The sequence below is a fragment of the Lates calcarifer genome, linkage group LG21 (genome assembly GCF_001640805.2).
Source record: "Lates calcarifer isolate ASB-BC8 linkage group LG21, TLL_Latcal_v3, whole genome shotgun sequence".
NCBI classification, from domain to species: Eukaryota; Metazoa; Chordata; class Actinopteri; family Centropomidae; genus Lates; species Lates calcarifer.
The window spans coordinates 8,287,461-8,303,635 of NC_066853.1; the positions used below are offsets into that span (position 1 = coordinate 8,287,461).

At 41.3% G+C, this 16,175-nt stretch overlaps 1 protein-coding gene across 2 annotated transcripts in view; it reads left to right on the forward strand.

The window, feature by feature from the left end:
• The window catches only part of clpb (caseinolytic mitochondrial matrix peptidase chaperone subunit B), a 29,564-nt gene extending 17,123 nt beyond the window's left edge, over positions 1-12,441 (forward strand). Inside the window, exons 7-16 of one of the 2 annotated variants that reach the window (XM_018681566.2) lie at positions 901-1,015; positions 6,017-6,094; positions 7,930-7,985; positions 8,270-8,314; positions 8,793-8,954; positions 9,053-9,209; positions 9,608-9,681; positions 9,829-9,948; positions 11,192-11,296; positions 12,059-12,441. In XM_018681566.2, the coding sequence (XP_018537082.1) occupies positions 901-1,015; positions 6,017-6,094; positions 7,930-7,985; positions 8,270-8,314; positions 8,793-8,954; positions 9,053-9,209; positions 9,608-9,681; positions 9,829-9,948; positions 11,192-11,296; positions 12,059-12,256 (1,110 nt within the window). In that variant the 3' untranslated portion in view covers positions 12,257-12,441. The remainder of the gene's footprint in view (positions 1-900; positions 1,016-6,016; positions 6,095-7,929; positions 7,986-8,269; positions 8,315-8,792; positions 8,955-9,052; positions 9,210-9,607; positions 9,682-9,828; positions 9,949-11,191; positions 11,297-12,058) is intronic. The other variant, XM_051065431.1, reaches the window with a different exon arrangement.
• Positions 12,442-16,175: the final 3,734 nt, after the last annotated feature.

Below are 16,175 nucleotides of genomic sequence, written 5' to 3' on the forward strand. Positions count from 1 at the left end.
GAAACTGGGGGGGGGATACATGGGGCAAAGAAAGGAGGAGAAGAGAGGTGATTAAATCAGTAGAAGAGAGGAGATGGGTGTCAGACAGGAAGGCAAAGGCAGAGAGGTAGAATGTGTAAAAGAGGAGGAGGACAGGAAGCAGATAGCTGCAGGGAAATGGAAAGAAATCTCAAAACTGGTATGGAGTGAAGGGAGTAGTAAAGAAAGAAAGATATGTGTTTTAAATTTCAGTTCAGTTTTAGTTAGTTTATAAAATATGATACCTAATATTACAAAATCATTGTTTAAAAATAATGTCATTTTTGATTTTCATCATTTAACAATGACGCCAAGTAATAAAACTCTGACTCTGCACACCGTAAACACTTCTAACTATATTAAATAGCTATGTTTTGTTGATGACATTCAATTAATTCTCATGATATATTCTCCTGTACATCTGTCTGAATACAGTCACTTTTCCTGATGCCATTTAGCAATAACAGCAAATCCTGCAGGGATAAAGATTTGACTAAATGTTATTTCTAAACCCTCAAATTACAAATGTGTCTTAAAGGGCTTTACAGTCTGTACAACATGCACACACCCCTTACCTACAGGGTCTTTGTGTGGAAAAAACTTCACAAATAAAACATTAACAGGGGAAAACAGGGAGTGCATGTTTTGCCACAACATTTCTCTCTGCTTCAATTCCCCACTGTGGGGATGAGTTAGAACGTATGGTAAAGAAGAAAAGGTGATAAAGAGATGAAGGAATAAGTAGAGACACACCTGCAGACTCTTTAATGTTCTCCATGTTGGTTGGTTTCATACATTGCCCGTTTTAATCCCTAAACAGCCCCTAAAATGTCTCCCTCCTGCTCTTGATTCATTGACTGTCTCATTTTAACCCCTTTCCAGTTCCAGGAGGCGCAGGCTCGGCGGGAGGCGGAGGAGAGGAGGAGGTTCCCCCTGGAGAGGAGGCTGAAGGAGCACATCATTGGACAGGAGGGGGCCATCAATACGGTGGCCTCAGGTAAACACACACACGCACACACAAACACATACACATACACACACAAAAAACGCAGATACACACACATGACCACAACAACCATACACCACATAGAAAATAAAGCCCTGTCCTCCTCTTCTATGTTACCAGACTGCTTCTCTTTCCCTTTCTTTTCATCCCCCTCTCTTTTTTCAGCATGTTTCTGTTTTGCACTGCCCTCCTCTTCCTCTCCTCTCCTCAGCTCTCCTCCCTTCCCTCCAGCAGTAGGCGGGTTCAGACAGACCGGCGGAGGCTGTAATTGGTTAATTGTGATGAATGAGCTGTCTGTCAGGCATACACAGGTGCTGTGTGCATATGTGTGTGTGTTTGTGTGTGACAGCTGAAGAGGCCAGGCTTGGAGCCGCCAGTTAACACGATTACAGAGAGAGGAGACATACTACAGACCCCCCCCACACACACACACACACACACACGCTCTCCTCCCCTCCCTCTTTCTTCCCCCCCCCTCTGCCTCTTCTCCCTTTTCTCTCCTCTGTTTCTCCTTCCATCTCTATCTCTTTACCCCCCCAATCTCCATCACACCCACTCTTTCTCCTTCACCCTTCTGTCCTTTCCTACTCACACTTTGTGGCCTTCACACACCTCCTGAATCTTTCCATCTTCATTCCTCGGCGTCATTACATCCTCTCCATAGTCAGGGATGGACAGCAGGAAGGCAAAGGGATGGAGACAAGAAAAGATGAGAAGTTGGGGGGGGGGGGGGGCTGAAAAAGAAACGCAGATGAGAGAAGATAGCAGAGAAGTAGCTGAGAACCAGAAAGCTCGGAGCATTGACAGAAAGACAAAGAGAGCAGAAGTAATGCATGAGAAGAGGAGGGAGGATGAGTTAGAGCACAATAAAACAGCAGACAGTAAAGAGCTGATATTACACCAGGCATCCATGGAGGCCATGTATTGATCCGCAGATGAGAGAGTGAAAGTGTGTGTGTGTTCAGAAAGGGTTTCAGCAGTGAAGAAAGAGGCTGTGCGTTATTTTTATGATCTTGGACATTTTCTGTTTAGATTTGTGAAAATAATCAACTCACTCCCAAAGCTAGACGCAGATATTATAATCTGTAATGTGTTCGTGAGAGCAAATACTGCAGAGTTAATAGCCAACAGGAGAACAACTTTGATTTTCAAATGCCTCATCAAAAAACTACACAGAACTACAAATCTATACATAAAAACTACAGAGTTATCTGTAAACTAAAAGACTATGATGTGTTCTCGAGCAGTAGTTACAGTATGGAGGGGATGAAGTGGAGTCCAAGGAGGAAGAGAGAATCATGGGACTTGTAGTCTTTGGCAGGGTGATGAATGATTGTTGTTATCATGGCAAATTGTCCTGAAAGCCATAGAAGACATCGCCACAGTGATAAAGGAACAGCTTATTGATCCCTGAGAAGTATTACAGTGAATATATCACACACACATACACACAGAGTGAGAGGGAGGGAGAAAGCATGTGGGATGCCTAAAAGAGGCCAACAGGCAGAGGATCCAGAAGCACACAGTGTGTACGGTACAGTTATACTCATGTCTTGCACAATTTTGTCAGTCTTTTCGGGCAGTTGGGTAGAGAGGAGGCAGAGATGTAGAGATGAGGAGATGGACCAGGAAAGACAGGAAGGGATATACTCTAGATAAGGAGACAGCAAATGAGAAAGGGATGTAGAGATAAGAGAGAAAAGGAGTGCTCCATAGGATCAGACCAATGACAAGCTATATGTAATAACATATTTTTACTCTACATCTGTAATGTGAGCTCTTAATATGATAGAAAGGTGTACTCTAGACGCCTGCAACTAAAGATTATTTTCATTATTGATTAATGTGTAAGTTGTTTTTGTTATTAATCACTTTGGCTGTAAATGTCTATATAAGGGGAGTCCTGGTAGTTGAATGGTAAAGACACGTACCATAAGATAGAGATGTTCCTGGTTTGATTCCAGCCAGCCTCTTCACCTCTTCTCTCTTCCTGTGCATAATAAAGGAAAAAAAAGGAAAATTAGCATTAAAAAATCTCTAAAAATGGAGATTATAATTTCCCAGCGTCTAAGGCTACATCTGTAAATTGTTTGTTTTGTGTGACCAGTGGTCTGAAACCCAAAATGTTCCGTTTACAATGATATAAATGACAGAAAAAGGCAAACCCTCACATTAGAGAAGCAGGAAAATATTTGTTATTTTCAGTATCTGTCTGCCTTTAGACTCATTAACTCTGTATGTATTGCAGTATGTCAGCGCAAGAAACAATTGGCAGATGGATGAACTGATTGTTGCACTAAAATCCTGCAGACTAGAGTTTGAGAAAAGAAATTAGAAAAATAAAAAGTTTGATGTTTATTATATTTACATTTTGTGTGTTGTCATGGCCCATGTTTCCACCTGAACTCATCATAATGAACAGCTGGCCTGCTGCAAGATGCACACAAAGTACAAATACACTGGCTACACACACGCACAGGAAGGAGGTTAGATTGATCCAGGTTTAGCTCTCAGGGCTAAGAGTTATTGAAGAGAATCATCCCTCTATAATCATGTTAGAGCCAACCAGACCTGCCCAATGCACACTGCTCTGAGTGTGTGTGTTTCAGCGTTAGTGTGTGTGTGCATGCATGTGTGAGAGATAGAGCGAGCAAGCTTTCATTTGTTTTGTGTCTCCTTCCTTTCCTTGTTGTTGTCAGGGTCCTCTGAGAAATGTCAATGTGCCCTTCTGTCAAAGTCGGTCTCAATCAGCTAAAACACACAGAAGGTTACGCTGTCATTCACACAGCCATTGATAAAGCAGACAGAGCTTTGGAGCCCCTCTTGTCACTATTCATCTCTGTGGCCATCTCTGACACACTCGTTTGTTTCTCTGCCTCGATCTCTGCCTCCTTATCTCCATCACTCCTCTCTCTTTCCCCTCTTTATCTCCTTCTACATCCTTGCTCCTCTTTCCTCTCTTTATCTTTGTTCCTCCCTCTCTGCTGTGCCGTCTCTCCATCTCTCCACCTCCCTCATTCTGCCTCTCTTCCCCTCCTTCTGCCAGGCTTCTGCTCCTCACGTTTATCAGCTATTAGTAGCTAGTTTAACACTCAGATCTCATGTCCGTCGGTTTGTGTTTTAGCCCCATCTTAGCTGCTGTGAGTGAGCAGGAAGACAATGCCTTGACAGGACACATAGCTACTGTCTGACAAACAGAAATTAATATAAATTTCTGACACCTTAGATGCATTGTTTAAGCTTGTTATTTCAAACTGAGTTGCTAGCTGTTAGATGTTTATGAGTGGACCTCTATGAACTTTTAGGAAGGTGTGTAATAGCAAGAACAGGTTGGAAAGAATACATAGCAGGTTTATGAAAACTTATCAAGAGATGGACAAATTTTGCCAAATTGTGGGTCAAAGTTGTGTTCTCACTTGCCAGATTCAAACAGATCTAGAAGCACCTGTGTTGTAGTTGCTTAAGTTTACAATTCAGATTTAAGTTGTCAAGTAGAAGTCAAAGACAGACCTAGTGTGTTAGAGAGGAGGGCCAGGTTGCTGTTTTGTGGCTCTGTCAGACAAAGAAAACTTGACCTGAGGTGACAGTATTAACATGGCCAACACTGATAATTGTAATAAAAAACTAAATTGTAACTGTTGTAACTAAAACCTTTCTAATCATTGGACTGTGCTTGCAATTGCCTGTAGTGAAAATGAGGGGTGGTTTGATGGATTTAGAGACCGCATCATTTTGTTGAATAATGTTGTGAGGTGCTCTGTCAGTACAGTTTATATTGCTCCAAACCTTGTCATCACCATTAAAACTCATGTTCTGCTAACATTGTTTAGCTCAAGATCCCTTTCTTCTTTATTCCCTAATGTGCTTGGTGAGAAAGTGTCTTTGACATTAATGGACACCATCTTCCAGTTTTCAAGATGTGTCTACGCCCAGGCTCTAGGATCACATGTGCACAAGTGGTCCATGCTTTGCTGTCACCAGAAGTGGTCTAAGAGATATTCTTTTTGCTGCAGCTTGTTTTCTGGGGAATCCATGCTTTGGGTTGGTGCAGCCATCTTTACAATGCACTGTTTATGACAACAGTGATTACATCAGTTACGTCAATGAGTCGCCCCAGCCCTGACAGACAGCCCTAACATGTAGTTTAATGTTTCTCGAGAACCACTCATCCAAAAAAAAATGTAACAGATGACACTGTTCTTCCTTGGGTCCTCAGTAAGAGAGATGAGCTGTTGTCAAGAAAATCAAAGGACGGACAGACAGATGCCACACAGAAAAGTTCAAGGCAGCCAATAGATTCAAGGCAGCAGTGCTGACCACTGAGCTCACTGTACCACTGACTTGCTTTGATCCTCTTGGCAAAACTCTGTGCATCTATGTCTCTGGTTTTGGCCCTGGGCCTCTCAACAGGTTCAGATTTGGATGAGTTTATGCTGGTGTCTGCTTCTTCGTCGAGTGGCCGAAACCACGGCCAAATACACTCTTTACTCCCCTCCGATCCACCTCATCATCTTGTCTTTGTGTATGTGTGGGAGTGTGGTTGCTGGGGTGATGGCAGGGTTGGGTAGGCACTCCTCTTTAAGCAAGCGTGTGTGTCTGTGTGTGTGTGTGAGGCTGCGATCCATGCTAAACTGATTTTGCCATGGCCGCGCCAGGGAGGCTAACACAATTACTGCTGGCTAATGGCCCCACTGACTGAGGGAGGGGGGAGGAGAGGCATCGTGGCTAGCTTTCTGGAGGTCTCTCATCTCGCTCTCTGGCTCTGTTTTCTCTCTTCTTTCTCCTTTTTTTCCACCAAATGTCTCTGACCCTTTTCTCATCCCTGCTCCCTCTCTCCTTTATCACAGTTTCTGGGATACCCGCTGCCCTCGGGTCAACTTGGTTCAGTTGGGTGAAACTTAGATCACTTAGTGCAAAAGCAAAGTCAACAAATGCAAATGACATGAAATAAAAGCCTGGCTTTCTTTTCTTTCCCTCTCTCCCTGTCTTTAGCCATCAGGAGGAAGGAGAATGGTTGGTATGACGAAGAGCATCCTCTAGTATTCCTCTTCCTCGGTTCGTCAGGAATCGGTAAATCACTCTCTCATCCCAATGCTTCCTCTGTTTTGATCTCATGGAGTGATGTAAATAAAAAACCCTCTTCACTTTCCTAAAAATAGCTGCCAAAGTAAACGCAACACTTGGATAAGTCAGGTTTCTGAAGTACACCAAATGCATATGGAGTGAACTGTATTCTCCTCCTGCCAACAAATTAGGTTAAATGAAGAGAATACACAAGGCTACAAAAGCATGTGTCACAATGTGAATGTAAACACAAATTTGAGAAACTCTGCATAGTACTCAGTAGATGATGTTCATGTTTCTGGAGCACTATAGATGTCTCTGCAGCCATAGGATGAATTGTCATGACATTTTGTACATTCATGGTGTCCAGAAGATGACTAATGACTTTTCCCTCTAGTACTACCATCAGGCCAAATTTGTTAGGGTTTTATTTTTGCGCTATTGCATATTTTATTGTGTTAATTTGTATTTATTTGATGGTTTCATGAAGTTTAACATATCATTCACAGTTATCATAAACAGTTACTGTAAATGTTTTGGATATCACAAATTGTCATATTGTGGTACAGCTTGGCAGTTTCATCAAATTCAGTCCTGCCCACAAACGCTCAATCAGCCCAATCAGTTTCCTTTAGGGGACAATAAAGTTTATCAATCAATCAATCTCCAACTGGGAAAACGGATTTACCAGAGCAACTCCAAACCCAAATCTGAGATGTGGGAAATGATTCTTGACGTGGAATCAGGCTGGTGGTTGTGATTAGTAATAAAGCAGAACTGGTACTAATGTTGATATCTTCATGTATTACATAACAATGATAATATCTTCACAGTGGTCTAATATCAAGTCAAGTCAAACAAAAAATATGTTTCTACATAAGAACCAGGATGTATGTATGTATGATCTGGAAGGTGAATATCAGGGTCACTTAAGGCATTTTAATTGATTAGTATTGGCTTTATAAAGTCCCATTCATTTCCAAATTGATTGTTGATGGCAACAAATTGAGCACTGTTTACTCCCATCACTAACAGAACAACAGCTGGTACAACAGATCCACACTGACACATGATATTAAAAAGACTGTAGAACGCTGTGCTAAACATAAGAAACCAGTGTGGGGAAAGCTGTGATACAGGATATATTTTTAATCTACTTTATCAGTAGATATTCAGTATTAAAGGGCACAGCTTGACTGGGACATCTGTAGTTTACAAAAAAGCAGCAGCAAAAAATGTGTTGAGTGCAGGCAGTGAGGAGACAGAGGGATATTATGGGCCAGATAGATGGTTAAAAAAGAGGGAGATGGTGAAATGACAGGCCAGAGAGATAGATGGAGGAGAGATGGTGTTCATATTCTCTGTTGCCTTCAGCGACAAACAGTGGCCATGAGACATCAATATTAAACACAGCAACAAGACACAAGCACAGACACACACACACACACACACACACACACACACACAATCATCATACCCATATGCATACCAAACACGGGGCATCAATATCATATATGAGCATTTATATGCAGAATATTTTACCGACAAACATAATGTATGCTTCTGGAGAGCTGGAGATGATTGAAAGCTTTGCAGGAGGAGGCACTGGGATTTAGGCCAGCACTTAGAGAAAGAGAGAGATCGTCTTTCTGTCTGAAATGAGTAAGACTTTCTGAAATCTCTGCATACTGATGTACTCCAAAAAGGCAGGGATTGTTTTTTTTTTTTTTAAATATGAAAAAGAAAATAATTAAATGGGAGCAGGGGTTGTTCCAGTTGGATACTGAATAATTAAATCATGTCTCTATTTTGTCTGTCTGGTTCGATGGCCGGTGTCACAGGAAAGACAGAGTTGGCCAAACAGGTGGCCCGCTACATGCACAAGGACATTAAAAAGGTATGTGATGTAGCATCTTACACACACACACACACACACACACACAAACACACACATTCACAGGTGTTTTATCAATAGGTGGGAAACAGGTCCTCTCATAGATATAAAACACATATAAGACATTTAATTTAGTGGCCCTTCCTGTCTTGGAGAAATGACAGAGAATTCAATTTGTGTCGGTTTCCATGGTAACAGTGCATTCAGCCGAGTGCGACAGAAAAACACACAGTGATACAGTACATATAGTACTGTGACGGGAGGGTTAATCTGTTGTGTGATTGCAGGGTTTCATCCGTATGGACATGTCTGAGTTCCAGGAAAAGCACGAGGTGAGATACTTTTTAGCTGTTACAGATTCATCAGTGTGTCAGGTCATTACACAGCCCAAGTGTTTGATTGTTCCTAGGGCCTGACTGACAACAGAGGTTCCTTCATTTCAGATGAGAGCAGATCTGTTACAGCTGCATCACTCTGCTGCAGATTCATGGCTATGACGCATTGGATTCATTCTGTTTATGTACTCATAATGGCTGCATAAAACAAAATTAATGTTGTTTTTGCCCTATTTTGTGAAGCTTCGGTGATGAATACATTCAATCAGAGTTACATTATGTTATGACATTCAAGAACCACATCTGATCCATTTCACCTCTGGATTCTTATGCAGTGTTTACTTTTAGCAGATTTCTGCATAGTTTGCAGCAACAGAAAACATTATAGGTGTGTTCCTGTATGAATGAACTTTGTTTTAATTTAAACTTACGTTATTTTGACCCATTGTGCTCCCTCCCTCTCTTCCTCCCTCAGGTGGCGAAGTTCATCGGCTCTCCACCGGGATATGTGGGACATGAGGAAGGAGGTCAGCTGACCAAGCTGTTGAGGGCGTGTCCCAACGCAGTTGTCCTGTTTGATGAAGTAGACAAGGCCCATCCTGATGTCCTCACTATCATGCTGCAGCTCTTCGATGAGGTGACAGATACAGATATTATTACCTGTGATCCATTCATCCTGTGCTTGTGTTTGATGATCTAATGAACTGATCCCTATCATTCCTGCTCTTCTCTCAGGGTCGTCTCACAGACGGTAAGGGCAAGACCATCGAATGCAAAGATGCCATCTTCATCATGACGTCTAATGTTGCAAGTGACGATATTGCCCAGCATGCACTGCAGCTCCGCCAGGAAGCTGAGGAGGTCAGCCGCAGAAAGCTGGCCGACAACCTCGGTGAGAGAAACACACACACATACAGTTAAAAATGCAAACACACACACACAGATGTAAAACCTTACTGTCTTTGCTCTTTTGAGACATCACACTGACTTGCATTTGCTACATAGATCATCATCTACAGCTGCGACAAAATTAATTTTACTAGCTCTCTCATTGGGAACCCATTAAAACCCACTTTGACGCACTGCTTTTCATTTTCATCTGTTGCTGTAGTTTAAAATGGGTCAGATGTAATGTATGTCTAAATACTTTTCTCTGTCAGATCATCATATTAGCAATTGCAAACACATCCACACAAACTCTAGTGATTCAGAGTTACACTGTCAAGAAGCAAATGTCAGGTGAATAAAATCAGAGGTGAAATTAATGTTGATATTATGCTTTTTCCTCAGAGGATGTACAGAAAAGTGATGACATCAAAATCTCTCGACAGTTTAAAGAATCTGTGATTAGACCAATCCTGAAGGTAAAACCGTTACATACACACAAATAAACCCATGTTGTTTTGATGTAATTACAGACACATGTTTTGTTTAACTGTTTAACTTTGTTTTATTTTTGTTTAACTATGAGGCCTGTGACTGTCATTGTTAATTGTTTGGTTCCTGCCCAGGCTCATTTCCGGAGGGACGAGTTTCTCGGCCGGATCAATGAAATTGTATACTTCCTGCCGTTCTGTCACTCAGAGCTGCTACAGTTGGTCAGCAAAGAGCTCAGCTTCTGGGCTAAGAAGGTATGTAACACTGCAAATCACATCACAACATGATGCACTGTATATTTTTTATCAGACCTATTCTGAGAAAAGTAAGAAATAAATTCTGTTTTTTGTTGACTGTGTGAGGCAAGAAATGCCACACAGCTCTAAAAATCCTGCTATCTGAACTGTTTATGACGTGGATTATAGCTGATATTAACACACTTATTGTTAACTTATGTGCTTAAGTGTGTGATGGGAGTTTACAAAATCTCTTTAACTCTTTGTACCAGTTTATAATGAAACAAGCCACTGACCCTGCTTTACGCACAGATCCACATCACTGTTTTATACCCTCTGACTGTAGAGACTGACAATAGCTAACAAAGGCTCACACAAGTGGAGGAGCGTTCAGCTAAGCCTGTGTGTATATTTGAGAGAAGGGAAAGACCCGTCTTCTCAGCACCCAACATTTATAAGGTGGGTGTCCTCCAGTGGGACACACCCTCTCTGTTCAGCAGCCGCTGAGCTGTGCAAGAACACACGCAGATCAATATTATGTGCCACTGCTACTCACTATAATGTGATTACAGTGTTTAACATGTGGAGCCTTCATCAATATTTAATTATTAATATTACAGCTGGTGTCCTGACAGCAAACACAGGCCCTGCAGGCGACTGATAGGGACCTGACTCATGACTCTCACTGAGTCCATTTGTCTGTCTTTTGAATGTTGCTGTATATGTGTGTGTTCTTTAATTTTTTTTGAGTGTGCATGTCTTGTAATAACTTGTCTCTGTCTGTATGTGGCAGCAATTCTAACAGCAGAAACCTTACTATTACAGAATCCTCTGGAGCCATTTGTTCTCACTTATATGAAATAAATTAAATGTTTAGTGCACTCATTATTGCCTAACAACAGTATTTCTAATGTTGTAATATTAGTGTTTATATCTCTGGAGTAAAACATGGCATCTTATTTATTGAATGGAGCGGTAACATCAGCAGCTAAATGAGCAGCTCTGATCACTATTATTGACTGGTGTTTGATTAAAATGCATTAAGGGCCTGTTGATTAGCGCTGGCAGACATGTTGCTTGACAGTATCTCCTCTCAGCTGCTGCATTTGTCTCTTTCTCTCCATCTCATTACTCCTCTCTCTGTCTCTGCCACTATCCTCTCTTTCTGATTTGACTGTTTATGATACTCTTGTCATCTGATGGTCTCACCCTCACACCCTTTTTTCTCCTCTTCTTTCTTTCTCTTTTTTTTCTTCATTAGGCGAAGCAGCGCCATGACATCACTCTTCAGTGGGATCGTCCCGTGCTGGACCTGTTGGCAGGCGGGTATAACATGCATTATGGCGCGCGCTCCATCAAACACGAGGTACACAGACTGCCACACCAGGGTGTCTGAATAGTCTGAAAAGAACTTAAATTCAATTACCTGTTCTCAAAGCCTGAAAAAATACTTACTATAACTGCTTTTCGTGTTCTTGTAGTTTCATCTACTATTTTTATCTTGTCTCATATTTGACAAAGCAACTTCACACAGGTTTGAAACAGGCCAGTCAGCTCTGAAAATGTTAATAAAGACATTTAAAATGGTTTAATTAATAAAGAAGAATAATTTCTAAATAAGGGGTTCAGATAATACGCTGAAAATTGATTTGTTATCTGAACATGAGGGTGAGAACAATGATCAGCATCAGTCCATATCTTGCTCTAGGGGCCAGGCAGCATGACTCAAGGACAGCAGGCATAAAGAGCAATTTATTTACAGCTAAAATAGGAATTAGCACAAGGAACAAGTGATTCAGAATGCAAAATAGGAACGCTACAGCAAACAATGTCACAGAAGTTTCAATGCAATTTTCTTTAACACTTACAAAGCAGTGAGCAGTGAGCAGGTGAGAACAATGATCAGCATCAGTCCATATCTTGCTCTAGGCAGCAGCATGACTCAAGGACAGCAGCATAAAGCAATTTATTTACAGCTAAAATAGGAATTAGCACAAGGAACAAGTGATTCAGAATGCAAAATAGGAACGCTACAGCAAACAATGTCACAGAAGTTTCAATGCAATTTTCTTTAACACTTACAAAGCCAAACTCCGTCTTACTTATAACATCGTCATTCATCCCTCAGGTCGAGCGGCGGGTCGTCAACCAGTTAGCTGCAGCGTATGAGCAGGAGCTGCTGCCGAAAGGCTGCACCCTGCGTCTGTCTGTCCAAACAGAGGGCCAGGAGGAGCGGAGCTCGCCCAGTCTGCGCCTGGAGGTGGTAGGAGAGGACAGCTCGTCAAGAACGCTGGACATCCGTCCGCCACTCAGCCCTGAACACTAACAAAGAACAAACAATACAACACAGACACGCAAAGGATCTATACAGATATGTATGCACACATGTACACTTACACACACATATCATCACCACCATCATCATCATCATCATCTTCATCATCACACAGTGTCAGGAGGATGGATAGTTCTTGATGGATCTTACCAATAAAAGTACCTCTGATGAACACATCACTGCCTCTTTGTTTCAGCACACACATGCAATAATTCCATGCCAACTTGTCCACAACATGCTTTAAAGTATCTGCCAACAATAATAAAATCAACCTTATGTAACAACAGACCTTCATAGTAGTTGGAACTGATATTAAAAGCTGTGCTCAGACTTTAGAAATAAGGATTTAGCGCTCTAGAGTGAGTGTGTTGCAGGTCATTGTAGTAGCAATGAGTAGAGGCATCAGTTTGCCTGTGCAGCTTCAACATCATCACTAACATCAAACATTTCATCGTCAGTGGATTGAAGCCTCATGCTGCATCATGTTTGTAGGAACCAGCTCTTAATTCACTTAGCTGTTAGTTAGTGAAGTGAGTTTATGTCCACTTTATTGAACAGAGCACTGAAAATAGCCAAAATAGTTCATATTTATTAAAGCTATATTATCTGTAAGTTAATGGCAATGGACAATGGTATGTCCAATGTTTAAAGGATGAATGGGAGTTTGGGGACTTTTTGAAGCTGTAGCATGAAGTGGCAGAGATGAAGAATGGCAAATGGAGAGAAATGAAAGCGGGCATTGATCAGAATATTTTAACTAGATGTGAAACTTCTGCTATACCAACTGATTAAATTCAAAGATGACAGAATTTTTGAATGAATAAATAAATATCGATTCTCCATCTGCTGTGAAGGAAAAGAAAGCATTAATGACCAAAGATAGTTTGACATTGCCTCAGATTGTTGCCTGTGTTTTTATTTTAATGCACATTTTACTTGTGGAGAATCCCTCACCAGCACAGCTTCATTGATAAATATATGTTAAAAACAACCTGCTTATTCATTTTAGTAAAGAATATGTATGTGGAGAAATCCCAAGCAAAAATGTGTAGCAGTCAGTTTGAATTATGGGTAATATAACTGCCTGGTGAATTGTTTCTGTTGATGCATGTTAATGTAAAGAAGTCTCGTTCGTCATGGCAGCGTGCTCTGGTGCTGTACAGCGTGTCTGTGTGACATTAAGAGAAATTTAGAGTCATAAAGAAACAATATTCAAAGTGTTGTATCATAAATGTTTTAACAGAGCCAAATGTAATCGAGCAACATTTCTCATTCTTGTATCCCAGCCTCCAACATGTAAATAAAGTCAAAACAACAAAAAGGGAATTCCTGTTTTTTTTGTTCTGTTTGTGTTGCACTGACACTCCTGATGGATGGATGGATGTGTGTGTGTGTGTGTGTGTCTGAGAGAGAGAGAGAGAGAGAGAGAGAGAGACCAGTGCCTGGGTGGGAATTCTGCAACAATAAAGCTTGTCCACCTTGTGAAACAACATGACAGAGGAATTTGCTTGGAATTCTGCTCTGTGTGTGGGTCTGTGTCGGACGCTGGGAGCGAAATGCAGCGTGGTAAATGCCACAGAAGTGAAGAAGGCATCACACACACACCATGGAGGAATGTCTTCCCTATAGGGAGGAATTAGCATGCAGGAAAAAAAAGACATTCACTCTTACTGTGCTCCGCCTGGACCCCCCAACAATACAAACACTCAGCCTGTTTTATTCACTGCTGTCTACTGGGAGGAGGAAGAGTCTCTGCAGTGTTTATAAATCATTCCCTGAAGCAGCATTTATAATAATAATATAACACAGCAATATTCTTCTTTAGGGCTGAAACAATTAGTCAGTTAATTGATTTGTTGACAGACAGAAAACGACAAATATCCTGAGAATTGTTTGTAGGAAAAAAAGCCAAATATTTGCTTGTTCCAGCTTGGTTAATGTGAAAATTATTGGAAACTGAATGTTTTTGTGTCTGTCACACTGTTGTCTGACATCGCATTGGGCTCTGGCAACTTGCAATTGGTGCTTTTAAATATTTTCTGACATTTTATTCTCTAAGGGATTATTTGAAAAGTTTACAGACTAATCAAAAATGAAAATAAAAGTTAGATACAGCCTCTTTTCAGTCACATCTCAATGGTCTCAAAGCTTAAAAATCTTTGAAAAACTCCCTGAAATCCTGTTGTATTAATTCTTAATGTCCTTTACAATTGATATACTGTAGTTTTAATAATGGAAATCACTGAGGAATATCAGCTTCTATCTGGGTATACTTCATTTTGTGCTTGTCTGTAATCTTAGGTGCTAACTACTCATGAATATAAACTCAGTCTGTGGTTGTATTATTTGTAGTTTGTACTGTAAACGAACTGTCATATTGTTGAAGCATCATCTGCATAGTATGAAGCTGACAGGGGGGTAATCTCTTGGCACCCACAGACCAGCAGCCGTTTTCAAATGTGGGACTCTTGAAGTGGCTGCATCTGGACAGTAGATCAGGTTTTGCTATGATACCTCAAGGCTTTTCCCATCTCTTATAACCCTCAAACACATCTACACTTTATGGTTTTAGGAAGTCAAGCTGACATGAGTGTGTGTGCACGCACATGTGTGTGTATCCATTTACCCTCCCCGAGGAGGAAGACAAGAATAAGAGGAGGAGAAAGAGAAGAGGCTCTTAGTCTGTCCGTCAGGCTATTTCTGACTGCTGCCATTTCTCTGATTAGATTATGGAGAAACAGAAACCTGGCCCTCCATCGTCCTAACCTCCCTCTCCCTCTATCTCGCTACATTTTGCTCACTCACTCACTCCCCCCCCCATCCTCCCTCTCCCTCTCACTCTCCACCTTTTTCTCTCAGCCCTTCTTTCTTCTTCTTCTTCTGTCTGTCCTGTCCATCTGCCTCTGTCCCTCTCTGTCCTGATCTCTCTCTCTCTCTCTCTTTCTCACCCTCTACTGATGATATTAAAAAATGGAGGAGAGTTTAAGGTGCAAAAGAGCAGAGGAAAAACAGGAAGGTGAGGGAGATAGTGAACGGTCAAACATGAGAGGAAGGTGCACATGGAAGACCAAGTGAATACAAACATTTGATTAGCATGAAAACACCTGTATTAAAATAAGGACAACAATACTTTTCTGTTACTTTCTGTTACTTTTCTTTTCTGAATTTCTTTCCTTGAAGTTTCTCATGCAGGAGCCTGTTCCAGTACATCAGGTACAGTGAATACAGCAGATACAGCAGTTTCATTATACTGTATGTACCCTAAACCCAGACACCGATCAGTTCTCCTGTCCTCGGCTGATGCTACCTTGCAAGATTTTCTGTGTCAGTTAGCTTATGGTAATTACATTAAAACTACTTTGTTATTTTTTAGGAATATGCACTACATTAGCACAAAAGCAAATAAAATAAACAAAGGTTTGACCCAGGGTGCCTCTACAACACACAGCCAAAAGATGAAGTAATAATGCACAACCTGCACTTCAATGATGCAAATTCTCTAAATAAACTATAATGAAGCAAATTACAAAAACCATCAGTGGCACTCTGGTGGCCTCGAGGTTTAAAGCACAGACTCTGAAGCATCACAGTGTCCCTGATTTTAGTCTGAATCAGGACCTTTGGTGCAGGTTGTTCGTACTCTCATCGCTACACTGTTGGCTATCCAATAAAGCCATGAAATGCACCAAAAATGATCAGAAACACCCAGCTGCACGCACTGATAGCGCTGGGTTATGTGGGAGATTAGGCTCCTGCTCTGCCCTGACTGAACACTAATGTCTGCTCTGTGGGTGACAATCAGGTTATATACAAGTTTGGTTGTGTTTGATTTTGGTACAGTTGCTGCACAGTGGTGAGCAGCCCAGGCAGCAGCAGCAGCACCACAGGCTCAGAGAGGTGCAGCAGCCAG